Source organism: Cavia porcellus, unplaced genomic scaffold (assembly GCF_034190915.1).
Source record: "Cavia porcellus strain 051 isolate PalLab524CR breed Dunkin Hartley unplaced genomic scaffold, mCavPor4.1 scaffold_4, whole genome shotgun sequence".
NCBI lineage: Eukaryota > Metazoa > Chordata > Mammalia > Rodentia > Caviidae > Cavia > Cavia porcellus.
In genome coordinates, this window is record NW_026947487.1 from 64,757,698 (window position 1) to 64,772,683 (window position 14,986).

The following is a 14,986-nucleotide window of genomic DNA, read 5'->3' on the forward strand; positions in this document are numbered from 1 at the left end:
TTTCCATTCTATTTTATTGGTCTGTATATATACTTTTTGTGTCACTGAAATTTTGATAGGTGTTTCATGTGTGCTGTAGATTTACTTTAGATGGTGCTATAGTTTGGGTATGGAATGTGCCCCAAGGGCCCATGCATCAAAGGCATGGTAAGCAGTTTGGTGCTGTTGGTAGGTAGTGGAAACTGTAAGTGGTGACTAGTAGAAGGTTTTAGGTCACAGAACATGTACCTTCAGATTGTGGGACCTTAGTCTCTCTTCCTCATCGTTCACTTCCTGACCATGAGGTGAATGTTTTGATCTACCATCCATTTCTGTCATGATGTGCTTCCCTGTTACAGGACCATGCAACAGCAAACCAACCATGGACTGAAATCTCCAAAATTGTGAGCCAAAATGAACTTTTTCTAGGACAGTTATCCTAGGTAATATTTATATTACCTAAAACAGTTAGGAAACAGTAGACTTTAGCAATATTATATATACTTAACAGAACGTTAAGTAACATGGTTAGTATTGGCATTTGTTTGATTCTTTCAATCCATAAGCATAAAGTATATTTCTATTTATCTGTATCTTACTCAGTTTCATTGTTGTTTTATAAATCTTTAACTGTTTGAATAAATTTATTCATCAACACTTTATTTTTGGTGCTACTGTAAATGAGTTACTAAAAATGAAATGAGTTACTGAAAATGAACATTTTCCCCAATTTTTATTCAGATAATTAGTGTGTATATGTGCAGCTAATTTGTATATATTGATTTTGTGGTGTATTAGTGAATAAAATCTATTTTTAAGGACCAGAGATTTAGCTCAGTGGTATAAGTGCCTGCCTGGCAAGCGCAAGGTCATAAATTCGATCCCTGGTACAAAAAAAAAAAAAGAAAAAGAAAACCTAAAAATATGACTTAAAAATGATGGAGGGGGGGATTTAGCTCAGTGGCATAAGTGCCTGCCTGGTGCTGCCCACAGCACACAATTGTGAGTTTGATCCCCAATATATATATATATATATATATATATATATATATATATATATTTATAGATTTCATATATATATATATATATATATTTAGTTCTAACTAAAAGATGATTTTTTTTTCAAACAAGTACAATTGTGCTTCTTTCCTTGTAATTTGGACACTTTTATTTCTCTTTCTTACCCAATGGGTCTGGTTAGGAATTCTAATACTGTGTTAAATAGAACTGATAAAAACAAACATTCATATATTTTTCCTGACTATGTATGAGTAGCTGTCTGTTGCTTCACCATTGAGTATAATGTTAGCTATGCTTTGTCCTTGATGGCTTTTATTGTGTTGTGGTACATTCCTTGTCTACCTAATCTGCTGAGTTTTTAAATCATGTGATAATGTTAAATTGTGTCAAATGCTTTCCTTCATCCAGAAAGATGATCATATAAGTTTTAATCTTCATTCTGTGCAGATAGCACAATACATTTATTATCTTACACATATTAATCACCTTATCATTGCAATTAAGTTCATTAGGTCATGGTGCACACTTTATACGAGCTGTTCAGTTCAGATTGCTAGAGTTTTACTGATGACTTTTGCACATGTGCGCATCAAGAACTTTTGCTTGCAGTTTCTTTTTTGTAACGTCCTTATCTGGCTTTCATAAGATTGATTGTTTAAATGTAAGCTGTCAAATTTTTGCATATTTGTGAATTAATTTTGCAGTTACGTTTGATTTCTGTTTTCACATTATCATGATTGGAAAAGAAATTTGATGTGATTTCAATCATCTTAAATTTGTCGAGAAGCTTTCATAACATATGATCTATTTTGGAGAATGCTTTGGGTGCACTTGGAAAAATGTGTATTTTTCTACTTTTGAGTAAAGTGTCCTTGTACTCTGTAATATTGCTAAAGTCTACTGTTTCCATATTGGTTTGCTGTCTGGATGATGTATCCATGTGGGGAACAGTGTATTGAAGTTCCCTTCTCCTTTTGCTTTGTTATCTTTTTCTCTCATGCATTTTCATATTTGCCCTACATACTTAGCAGCTCTAATATTGGAGGAGCATACATTTCTTATTATGTTTTCTTGATTACGTGACCTCTTTATCACTCTATGACGACTTTCTTTATTGCTTGTGATAGTTGTTTACTTAAGGAAGTACATTTTATCTAACACACAGTTAATCCTTTTTTCATTACTTTCGTTTTATGGGGGGGCACTGGCTCTAGGGATTGAAGCAAGTAGCCTGCCACTGAACTACATTTCCATCTGTTTCTTCTTGTTACATTTTCAACCTTTTTGAGACAGCATCTTGTTGTGTAGACCAGGCTAATTTCAGATTTGTAATAATCCTCCTGCCTCAGCCTCCTGAGCACTGGGATTACAGGTATGAACCCAGTCATTTCAATAATTATTGGTTTTTTTAAAAATTTTCATTTTGTTGCCTTTACACTGGAATTCCTTCCTTTCTTGCTGTCTTTCTTTCTGATGTAATATTTTAGTGATGTGTTCTGATTCCTTTTCTATGTATTTTCTATACCTGTTACAGGATTTTTTAAAAATTTCTTTACCATAATTCTGGCACAGGACATCCTATTTTATGAGTCTGTTCTAAGCTGATAAGAACTTAACTTTAATCACATCCAAAATCTGCACCTTTACCTCTACACGTGCAATTGGTGTCACAATTTATGACTTTTAAATTGTGTATTTCTTAATGAATTATTTTACATATATCATATGGTTAGTTCTTTGGTCTTTTCACTTTAATTTTAGTTAAAAGTAACTTATACAACATAATTAGAGTATTATTTTGCATTTGATGGTATACTTGCTTTTAGTTTAGTTTTGTGATTATCATTCATTCATTTCACCTTGAAATATTCCCATTACCATTTTTAATAAGGCAGATTTACTATTGATGAACTCCCTCAATATTGGCTGAATTATAAACAATAAACAAATACAATTTTGACCTACAATTTGCACAATAGACAATGTCTATTATATGTAGTAGCTCTTCTAAATATAGTTCTAGCTTAGAAAATTAAGTGAAAAATCCCAAATGGTAAGGCTCATTTGCTTCTAATATTTTAAAATGTAGATTTTAAAGAAGAAACAGATTATTAAATAAATTTATATAAATACATACATATTAGTACATAATACTTTAGGTAATATAAAATATTATCAATAAGGAAAAATAATCTTTTTAGAGGAAAGACAGCACTTTTTCCTTAACTAAACTGTCAATTTGAACTTCATTAATAATGGGACAACATGACATTAGATGCCTTCTTATATGGTGTGATATGCAATTACTCATCAATGGAAAATCTTTGCTTAAAAATATTTATATTGAATGCAATTAAGTTCTAATGTTAAATCTCAGTTTAAGCAACATACAGAAATAAGGGAAACAATTCAAATTATGCCACAAGGGAACAATGAGATAAATACAGGATATGAGATTATTTGAAAAGCAACTGGAATAATCTCTCTTAACACTCAATATCATGACCAAGAAAAAAAAATATATCCATTTGAGAAGCATGAAGAGGAGCGTCGTCTTACAATAAAATTCAGGAGCCATAAGCAATGAGATTTGTATATATTGATGAGTCACAAAACTAGGTATAAAACACATTTGAGGAATAAGAAGTTTGGGTATAAACTGAATATTAAATGTTCAGAGAAAACAGTTATTAGTTTTTTTATGTCAAATAATGGTGATGTCAAAAACTCTTATCCTCAGGAAATATATGGTGAAATATTTGGAGGGGAAATATGTAGGCCACTTTCAAACAACACACAAAAAGACATACTCATACAAAGGCACACAAACCACACAAATCCACAAACTTACCACATTGAGACACACCCTCCAAAATCTCATAGAGAATTGAAGTAAATCTGGGAAACTTTTAATAATTGTTTAGTCTAGGTCACAAATATGTTGTTCTCTATTGTCCTGCCCTTTGAACTTTTCCAAAACATTATTTTCACAATAAAAATTTGAAAAGCTTGCACCAAAATGGAATGTCCTTAATGCCACTGTACACTTAAAATGATTAAGCTAGCAAATTTTATGTTGTATATATTTTACCAAGTTTTTTTTTTGAAGTTGGAAAAGTTCTTGTAAAATGAGTAATCCTGTCTTAACCTCATTCAGTGGAGTCAATAAACTGGCGGTTTTGTCAGATCTTTAATTATTCACTTTAGGCTTACCCAAAGCATAATCTCTGAGGAAGCATATTTTAGACAATGGAAGAGCTTGCCAAAGAAGTGTTCTGGGATTCTGTTTATTTTCTTTTTCTTAAAGCAAGAAGACAATCAACCCTGGGTGAAATTCCAGCACTAGATGATGATGTATTTCAGTAAGGGTTTGGTAGGAATTGTTGCTTCTAGCATATTTGGGGTTTTATAGACAGACGAGGAGGCTAATGGATACAGAGCTCCATCCTTGAGTTTTCCATAAGCAATAATAGTACCCAGTGTTTAGGTTGGGATAAAGAGAAACTAAAATGAATTAAGTATTGGAAAATTAAATTTATCCATAGAAGAATTCCAGATAGATATTTCAAAAATTACGTGGACCACAGCACAGAGGATGTGAATAGATTCTAAAAGTATCTTGGGACATAACTGAGGTTCAACAAGTCACGGCTAATTTTTCCCTGAAGACTTAGACTGAAGCCACAATTACAGGTCACTTTTACTTCTGTTCAGAGCTCTTCCACACACACGCTGTGGGACACTGTAATTCTTACTTACAGTGACTGAAAATGAAAGCCTGGTTAAGTACAAAGGGTTGTTTTCTGCCAAACTCAGTGGAAGCAGGAAGTGGCAAGGGTGGGTACGGGATGGACAAAATTCCCCAGTCTCAACTGTGGACAGTGGGATTGTTTAAAGTTTTGAGAAACAATCCCAAATTAGATCTTGTTACACATATCTGCAGAAAAAAAAATATATGACCCGACAGAGATGAGAGTATGAGAGTATGGATGTAACAAACAAATTTTATTTATTTATTTACATGACAAAGTCCTAAGTAGAAAAGGTATGGATTTAAAACAAATCATGGCATCTAGTTTCAAGTTGTTCCTGGATTTCTACTTGAATGTGTGTATGGGTCTGTGTGCAGTTTTGTTTAATGCAACTAATACATCTACGTTTCTTGGTTTTATGTTGAAATATGAAAAGGATTCCTAACCTATATATCTATGGTAAAGAGGAAGTCAATGGATGTACATAAATTATTTAGCAGGGTCTTGTGCTCAGTATTGCTCAGCTGATGTTTATCATCATCATCACTGTCTCATTCTTTGACCTTGTTGATTATAACAGTGTGGAACAACCTGAGAAATGCCTATCAATGAAATTAAAGAGACCCACTGTGGTTGAGCAAAGGAGATTATAACTATCTTACTGGCAAAAATGACTTCTAGAATTCAAGACAGTCATAAATTGAAATGCCTAGAACTGATGAATTGTATACAAGAGTCACTCAAGGGTGATTCATTAATAGTCAGTTCAGCCTTAATATAGTGAAAATGAAAATGCATCTGATCCAGGAAGCAGAAGCAATTTAACTCTGGATCATAGCTGGGATCAGGGAATGTAGATCTTGTAAGTTTTTAAGACGATCTTTAAGTCCTATATATTTTGTGTTAAAATTCATTTTTCTACAATATTAATGCAATTTTAAAAGACATTATTCAAACTAAATAGAAATTTCTGCAGTCAGACCTGCTTCAGATAACTAGCTGATGATCTCTGTTTTATGGCTGCTTCTGAGCAAGAGGAGAGGAGCTAGAAATGTGAACCACATGTCATTTTTAAGTTTTCAGTAGTCATGTTTTTAAAAATGAAAACAGTTAAAAATAATTTTAATAATCTATGTTATTTAATCCAATATAACCAATGTATTATTATTTGAACCAGTAGTATGGATTTACTAGTAACCTTCCTTCTGTGGTAAATCATCAAAATCTGGGTGTATCTTATATTTCCAGTATGTTTCATTCAAGAGCAGCCACATTTTAAGTGCTCTGTGGGTAGTAACTTCCCTCCTGGGTAATATGGGTCTTGAGCCAGTTTCTCAAACTTTAATACTGCAGTGGCATGAGTGTGTGTCCACAATAATTCTTGGTGAAACTTTGGGAAGTAAGACATGCTGACTTCATCTTAATGAATAGATTAGTGCCCACACAAGGGGCAGAGGAAATGAGCTTTTCTGCCTTTGCATCATTTTTGCCAAGGGAGAACAGTGTTTCTTACTTTTGGAAGGCCCAACTGCAGGCACCATTGCTGAATCAGAGAGCAGTCTTCAGCAGGCATCAGTCATGTCAGTGCCTGGGCTTTGGGCTCCCAGAAACCAAAAAAACGTTCTCTTGTTTATGACTGCACAGTTGAAGACGTTTTGTTGTAACAACACAGTTGAACTGCGACAAATGCACATGGGGAAAACCGTGATGGTCAACCGTTCATGTGTCAGTCCTGATGCAGTGGATGGGAGGCCTCCTTAGACATTCTGCTTCTAACAGGTCCAAGATTATGTGAATCCCTGTGTTCATAGACTACCCTCTACAAGGCAAGAAGCCACGTGACTGTGACAAGATTGCTAGGGTACACAGAGCATTCCCTTCTCTTTGAAATTCAGTGAATTTCCATCGATGAAACAATATTGATACTCTAATGATTAATGACCATATTTGAATTTGGAACACTTTAATAACTTTCAAAATAAGCAGTGTTTTATATCCTACTTTCAGAAACACTGTGATTATTTACCCTCTCTCTTTTTTTATTTTCAAAACTTGAGAAACTGCCAATATGTTACCAGAATGTTTTCATAAGACTACGCTTAAGCATAGGATAAGTATTTGTAATTCTAACTTCAGGGGTTTGGAATATTAAACATTTTAATAAAACAGATGATGAGGCTGCAAAGGAAATTTGACAATAATACCTCTCAAGCTTTAGTATTTAAGGGCATTCTCTGGTCAAGTGAATGAATATTTAACGGAACTTCCAAAGAAAAGCCCAAGGAGAAATTTTTCATTTCCCCCCATCATCCTATCTGAGAGATGCGTAGAGTGATCAGGTGGGCCTCACAGTTATATTCAGCAAGCATATAAAAATGGAAATGTAAGCAGCTTCATGTGGTGAAGAGTGTAATTCAAGAATTTTACATTGTATATTGTTCTCCAGATATAAAAGCTATATCTCAGAATAGCAGTGACTTAGAATGCCTAATAACATAAAAGTTGGTTCAAACCCATCATTGTTTTGTTCATAAACTTTAGCAAGTGGTTTAATTTTTATTTTATCCTCTCTCAGATAATAAAAGTCATGCTTGTATCTCTATGAAATTGTAGGAAAATGTGATCAGAAATCATTCGCAAGGGTTTTGAAAAGCTACTGAGCCTCCAAGTTTGAATCTGAACTGACAAGATGATCAGATTCTCTGGGATCCTTCTGTGGCTGCATTTCAAAATAGCTGCAGTAGTCTGTCACCAGTTATATTTTCCACAGTGAATGTGAGAGGAACGATTCTAATTACAGAAATGTCTCTTTCTATATAACATAAAAATACCATGCCAGAAGATAAAGAAATAGAGCCCTTATGAAACCCTTAATTTACAGATATCTATCTTAGTTCTGAATCAAACTAAGTATAGAGCTATATATAAAAGAATTTTCTCCTAGTGACACCTGCCCATCCTCTATCTTCAGTACTAAGTTAAAGATATAAAATATAAAGAAAACTAAAACACTTTGTAAGACAGCGGCTTTATGTCCTCTAGAAAAGAGTTTATGAGACAAAATTTAAAAATGTGAACTGAAGAGTAAAAGTTTAAACTATATCAATCTGGCAACTAAAATGTCTGATCTCTGATCATCAAAGAAGATGTAAGGAAAATGTGTCATGACATTTTTAAATACACAGAGGAGTCAAAAGATTAATCAATGTCCACAATAAATAAAAGAAATTTTGCCAGTCTACCAGAAAAGAATCACCTAGTTGAAAAAGAGAGAAAAGTACATCACAGAAAAGAAATCTCAGTAATCAATAAAAGATGGCCAACCTGATCAGTAGTCATGAAAATGAACATTAAAATCAAAATGAGAGATCATTTATAAGTTATCCACGGGAAAAATTGCTAATATCATGTCTTTCTGAAAAGAAGGGTCAAACAAATAAATTCTACAGTATTTCTTCTAAGTAAAACTTAGTATAACCAGTATGAGATGAGGAGTAACTTTTCATTATACTTGCATGTATGTATGTGATTCTTCCCTTGTATTCTTTTTGTAAATTAAAGAAAAATGATTAAATACCTTATAAAAATGTTTTCTTCCTGAATTATATTGCAGGATAATTTAATAAATGATGAGAAAAGGTTATAATCAGGAAGAATTCTAGCAAAAAAAATCCCCCAAAGCTAAGGACAGAACTTTAAAAATCACTACTATGCAAACATTAATGAAACTCTATAAGATGCCTTCAGTAGTGGATGAAATTAAATTAAATGAAATTGAGATGGAACTTTAGAATAGAGTGACCAGATTATTCATTATCCTAACTCATTTATCATTTCTTCATGGTGAAAATATTCAAAATTATTTCTTTTTATTTAAAAAACAAAAAGGATAGAAATGATACATAATTTAAAAAAAATAGGAAATTAACATCAGCTAATATATTGTACATTGTTATTTGAGAACTAGTTGTTCAGGTTACAAGATGTTTACCAGAAAAATTGAAAATGTTATGCCATGGTGTTATATATGCACCCACGTGCATAGCATAACAATTTGTTATAGCTAAATTTTGGAAACAAGCCAAATGCCTATCAACCACAAAATAGATAAAAAAGATGTAGTATTTTTATACAATGGAATATTATGCAGCTATAAAAAGGATAATCAAGGTTTTTATAGGTAAATGGTGGCAACTTGAAACCATGCTCATAAGTGAAATAACTCAAACTCACATTGATAAATACCATATTGTCTCCCTATTATAAAAATAATAAAAAACAACTTTTGAATCATACAGTATATTATTATTTGTCTATAGTCACTGTACTATTTGCAACATGTTAGGATTTCTTATTACTATATAACCCTGACTTTGCAGCTGTTGGTCAAACTCTGTCTATCTCCCCTCCATGTTACTTTCCCTACCTTCTGCTAATATTTATCCTACCATCAGCTTCTTCAAGATCAAACTACTGAATTTCACATTTTGGTTGAGATCATGCTGTATTTGTCTTTCCATTCTTTGCTTATTTAAGTTGCCATAATGACCATTAGTTACACAGATTTTTGTAAATGACTGGATTTCCTACTATTTTTGATGATTCTAGGGATTGAAACCATGACTTCACATATGAGAGGCCAATAATCCACCACTGAGCTACATCCCCAGCCCAGGATTTTATATTTTTTTGGTCGAAAAATATTCCACTATACTAATGTACTAAATTTCTTTTTCTCCATTTATCAACTGATGGACCTTTAAGTGTTTCCCATGCCTATGTGAATATTGCTGTAATGAAAAAGGGAGGGCAGATGTGTCTTTGACATATTGATTCATTTTCTTTGGATAAACACCCAGTGAAGAGACTGCTGGATCTTACGGAAGTTCTGTTCTTTAACTTTTTGAGGAGTCTCCATACTGTTTTCCATAATGTCTGCATTAAATCACATTCCCAGCAACACCGTGTAAGGGTTCTTCTTTTCACATACTCATCAGCAACTTTGTTTGTCATAGCAGTTACTATTAGAGTGAGGTAGTATCTTCTTGTGGTTGCAATTTACATTTACCTCATGATTACTGATGTTGAACATGTTTAATGGATTTATTGGTTATTTGCATATCATTTTTTTGGGAGCAAAGGTACCGGGGATCGAACTCATCACCTTGTGCTTGTCAGGCAGGCACCTGTGCTACTGAGTCATATCCCCAGCCTTGCGTATCTCTTTTTCAGAAATGTCTAAATTTATTGCTCATTTTTAAATCAAGTTATTTGTGTTCATACTATAGCACTTTTGGTGTTGTGTATATTTTGGATATGTAGTTCCTTGCTGGATATATAGCTTGCAAATATTTTCTGCTGTTCTGTAGGTTTTCTATTCATTTTATTGTTTTCTGTGCTAGCAGAAGCTTTGCAGGCTATGATCCTATTTGTCTATTTTATTTTGCTTTTTATTTTAAAAAGCAAAACAGAAAAAGGATAAAAACTATACAGAATTTCAAAAAAATAGTGGGAAATTAACACTAGTTAGTATATTGCATATTGTTAGAAGTAGTTGAACTACTTAGAAGTAGTTGCTTAGGATACAAGATTTAGGGATAAAAATGATCAAACAATCAAAGAAAGCACATCTTTTGGATGAACTAACAGAGATTAGTATACAGTTATCTATCTTGTATATACACATACAGACACGCATATACATGTGTATCTATGTACATATAATCTTTTCCCTTCTTCTTTTTACTTCCCTCCATGCCAGTTCTTTCCTTTTGAGCACTGTATTATTGTACATTTTGGATCTTATTATTGTTTCAGTTTTTTTAACTAGCAAGACAATATGATATTTACAAATATGAGTTTGCTTTATTTCACTTATGAATATGGTTTCAAGTTGTCCCCATTTACTTATAAAAGCCTCAAGACTGGGGCTGGGGATTTAGCTCAGCAGCATAAGTACCTGCCTTGCAAGTAGGCGGTCGTGAGTTCCATCCCCAGTACCGATTAAAAAAAAAAAAGCCTCAAGACTACCCTTCTTTAGAGCTGAATAATATTCTATAGCATAAAAATAACACATCTTTTTTTTTTTATCCATTCTGTGACTGATGGACATTTGGGTTGTTGCTAAGATTTAGCTATTACAAATTGTGCTGCTATAAACATGGATGCACATATATCACTGTAGCATGACAGGATCAGTTTTTCTGGGAAAATATCCAAAAGTGGAATAGCTGCATTGAATGGAACTTCTAATTCTAGTTCTCTGAGGAGTTAGCTCAGTGGCATTCAAAGGCTTGTCCAAAAAATTCTTCCCCATTTCAAAGTCCTGAAACATTTCCCTTTTTTAATACTTTCACATCATACATGTAATTCTGTAACATTTTGATTTGATTTTTCTAACTGGTAGGACATAGGGGTCTAGATCCATTCTCCGTCTTGCAGATACCCAGGTTTCCCAGCACCATTTATTGAAAATACTGTCCCTTCTCTAGTGATACATGTGCTTAGCACCTTTGTTGGAATTCCACTGACTGCAAGTTAGTTTGTTTAATTCTGGGTCCTCTATTGTGTGCCATTGGTCTATACGCTTTTTTTAATACCAACAATATGTAATCTTAAGGATTTCAGTTTTAACAATGGTCCCACTTGCTAAGATAAGTAGCACAGAAACCGAAACAGGCTTGAGAAATTAACAAATGAGTTTAATTTTTGAACGCAAGTTTTAGTTGTCACAAGTGACCTAGTTGAGTTTAGAAATTATAAATTATTAGTAGCAGTTATCTACATCTTTGTAAAATTTCAGCAGTACCCAGGTATCTAGATAGAGGTCCATTAAAGAAGATATCTAGACCAATTTACACTTGAGGTATAATAAAAGGACAAAAAGACATGGGCATTGGAGATTAGTGTAAGAAAGTTAAATTACAGGTTAAGTAGGAAAGTAGTCCATTGATTGGTTAGAAAGTCTTAGGTAACAGCAGTAAGAATAAACAGAAAGTTCTCAAAGGAGTAGAGTACTGTTGCAACTGTCAAATAAAGATCTCAGTGCAGTAAAGAGTTAAAGTAGGATTTGCCACTATTTTTAATTGAACCATAAGTGAACAGTGGTCAAATAAAAGTTTGCCTTGAGCTCTATCCAGAGGAATCAATCTGTGAATACACTGGCACAGTAGAGTAGATCCAGGTACTGGGATGCAGGAGCCAGCAAGAGGGTAGGTAGAGATAAGTAGTAAAAACAATGACAGATGACAGTAAAGGAAGATGAGCTGGTGAGAAATTGCTTTGTGTTTTGACTGAGGAACTGGAAAGAGGAGGTGTTAATGGATCGATTTCAAAACATCTAGGTAGACAGTGCAGAGTGTTACCTCTACGCAGAGGGTAGTGATTTTGACAATCAACTTCACTTTGTCATACAGAATTGACTTATCTTGTCCCTGAAGAGTTGTTCCTTAGGCTTCCAGAGTAGCAAATGACTTTATGTTAATGCCTTATTTTAAAATTTATAAAAGACACAGAAATCACATTCCTACTACATGTACACTAACTTTGCATGTATTACACAGAACATGAAACAAAATCACATTATCCTTGCCTCTGAAGGTATAAGAATTATGTACGCCTTACCTCAGGTCTGTAGGTCTTGGGAGGAGTCTTTTTTTCCCACTAAAGTAGAGTTCAAAGTCTTCAGTTTTTAGTCTGTTTGCATAGTCAATGTATCCTGACACTTCTTGTCCATAAGCATTTTTGTCACGAATGAAGATCACAGACTGGTAGCATAGACAAAATTGAGAATGGAGAGGAAAAATGAATAAAAGTCACTTGAGTTCATTGTATATGCTACTAGGAGCTACATCTAGTGAGGGTCTATTTCACTGTTTTATGATGCATCCTTACAGTGATTCTATTCTTCATCTGTAAGAACAGGTAAAGAAACTTAGAGAACATTAATGCAGTATATATATATATATATATATATATATATATATATATATATAATATGCATATAGAGTAATTTAACAATTTTGATAAACAACTCTTACAGAATTATTCCTGAGAAGGCATTAAATGTTTGAAATGTATCTATCTTATTGTTTTTATTTGGGTTATCAGTGTCTACAAAAGGAAATGAAGAAAGAGAGGTTGAGTTTTTTAAATTCTTAAAGTTAGTGACAACACAGAAATTCAAACCCAGTATTTGTGCTTTTAAACTCTACATTCTTTTTCTGCTTGAACTGCTGTATATTTTCTGCTACAATGATACAAGTGGAGTTGTTTTAAAGCTTTATTTTGTTAGTAAATGCTCGCAATACATGGAGTTCACTTTCATCTTAGGAAGTAGGTGCGCGTACATAATGTGTCTTGATTCATTTTTATTCCCCTTCCCATCCTCACTTCTCTCTGTCTCAATCACTAGACTCCTTTTCCCTATTGTCTTCATTATTGTTAATATTATTATTTTTAATTCATATTTATGACTTACAATGTTTACATCATTGTGGATATTTTGTATATGTACATGACATATCATAAATCTTTTTCTCCCTGCCCTTGGACTCTTGGAATCTTTGCAGTTTGCAAAAGTCCAACTCCTAGTTTCCTCCTATCAATTCTGTTTGCTTTTTTATTTACACTTTGCCTCATTCAAATGAGAGATATCATATGGAATTTAATTTTTTCTGACTTATTTCACTTATTATTATATTTTTTGGGTTTATTCATTTTTCTAGAAATGTGTTGAATTATTCTTTATAGCTGAAAAATATTTCATTACACATAGATAACATGTTTTCTTTATGTATCCATCTGTTGATGGACATCCAGGATGCTTCCAGGATTTGACTATTATGAATTGTACTGCTGTAAACATGTACACGCTGGTATTCATGTATCATTGTAAGTTGATATCTTGGAAAAATATGTAAAAGGGAAATTGCTGGGTCAAATGGAATTTTTAATTTAATTTTAATTTGAGTTCTTTGAGAACTCTTCATGCTGATTTCCATAATGGTTATGCTACTTTACATTTTCAACAACAATGCAGAAGGGTTCTTTTTCACTGCAGCTATACCAGCATTTATTATTCGATTTCTTGAACACTGTCATTGAATGCGGTATAAGATGAAATCACAGTGTTGTTTTCCCTTGTATTTTTCTAATGGTCAGAAATGTGAAACATCTTTTTCATGTGTTTATTAGCCATTTTTACATCTTCATTTTAGAAGTGTCAATTCATTTCACTTTCCCATTTTAGATCGAGTCTTTTATTTCTGGTGGTTTGGTATTTTAGAATTATTTATGTACTCTAGATATTAATTCTGTTTGAGGAAAAGCTCGCAAATGTTTACTCTTGCTGTAGATTGTTTCTACATTCTGCTGTTTCTTTTGTTGTACAGAAACTTTTCAATTTGATATAATCATTTTGTTTATTCATGCTCATATTTCTTGTGCAATTGTTTTTCTGTTCAAGAAGTATGTAACTATATTCTTGACATAAAGTGTTTTACCTATTTTATCTTCTAGGAGTGTATGTTTTCTGTATTAATATTTAGATCTTGACTGTATTTTTATTTTACTTTAGTAAATGGTGAGAGATAAGGGGACAGCTTCAGTCTTCTGAATATAGATGACCAATTTCCCAGCACCATTTTTGAACAGGCTATCATTTTTTAATGGAAAGAAGGGAAAACAAAATTTCATAATAAAATAGGAGAATAAAAATAGTTAATACACTACAATGTTATCTTTAAAATGGTTGCTCAGTGTACAAGATATGGGGATAAAAGTTTCTCCAATTGTTAGCACAAATTTTTTAAAGAATTAAGAGACACAAATCATATAACCAACTTGCATTTTTACCTTTTCCTTATTAATCTTTTCCCTTTTACTCATCCTAGTTCCTTTTTACTTCTGAATAATTTCTTCCCATTTCACAATATCTATTGTACATTTTAAACCTTTCAGTTTTACTCTTTCAGTTTCTTCCAACAGGGAGACCACATGATGTTTACCCATGTGAATCTGATTTATTTCACTTATGAGTATGGTCTCAGTTGCATCCATTGTTAAGTCTCAAATTTATCCTTTATAGTTGAATAGTACTCCATTGTATAAAAATACTATATCTTTTTTATCTATTCTGCAGTTGATAGACATTTGTAGTATTGACAAAATCTAGCTATTACAAATTATGCTACTGTAAACATGGGTGCACATATATTACTGTGGGATGATATTTT

General features: G+C 32.9%; 1 protein-coding gene across 4 annotated transcripts in view; it reads right to left on the bottom strand.

Annotated features, from left to right (window-relative positions):
* Nucleotides 1–14,986, bottom strand: part of Cfap299 (cilia and flagella associated protein 299) — a 635,152-nt gene that overhangs the window by 83,197 nt on the left and 536,969 nt on the right. For all 4 annotated transcript variants that reach the window (XM_023560659.2, XM_063246735.1, XM_063246736.1 and 1 more), the window contains one exon: nucleotides 12,375–12,517. In XM_023560659.2, the coding sequence (XP_023416427.2) occupies nucleotides 12,375–12,517 (143 nt within the window). The remainder of the gene's footprint in view (nucleotides 1–12,374; nucleotides 12,518–14,986) is intronic.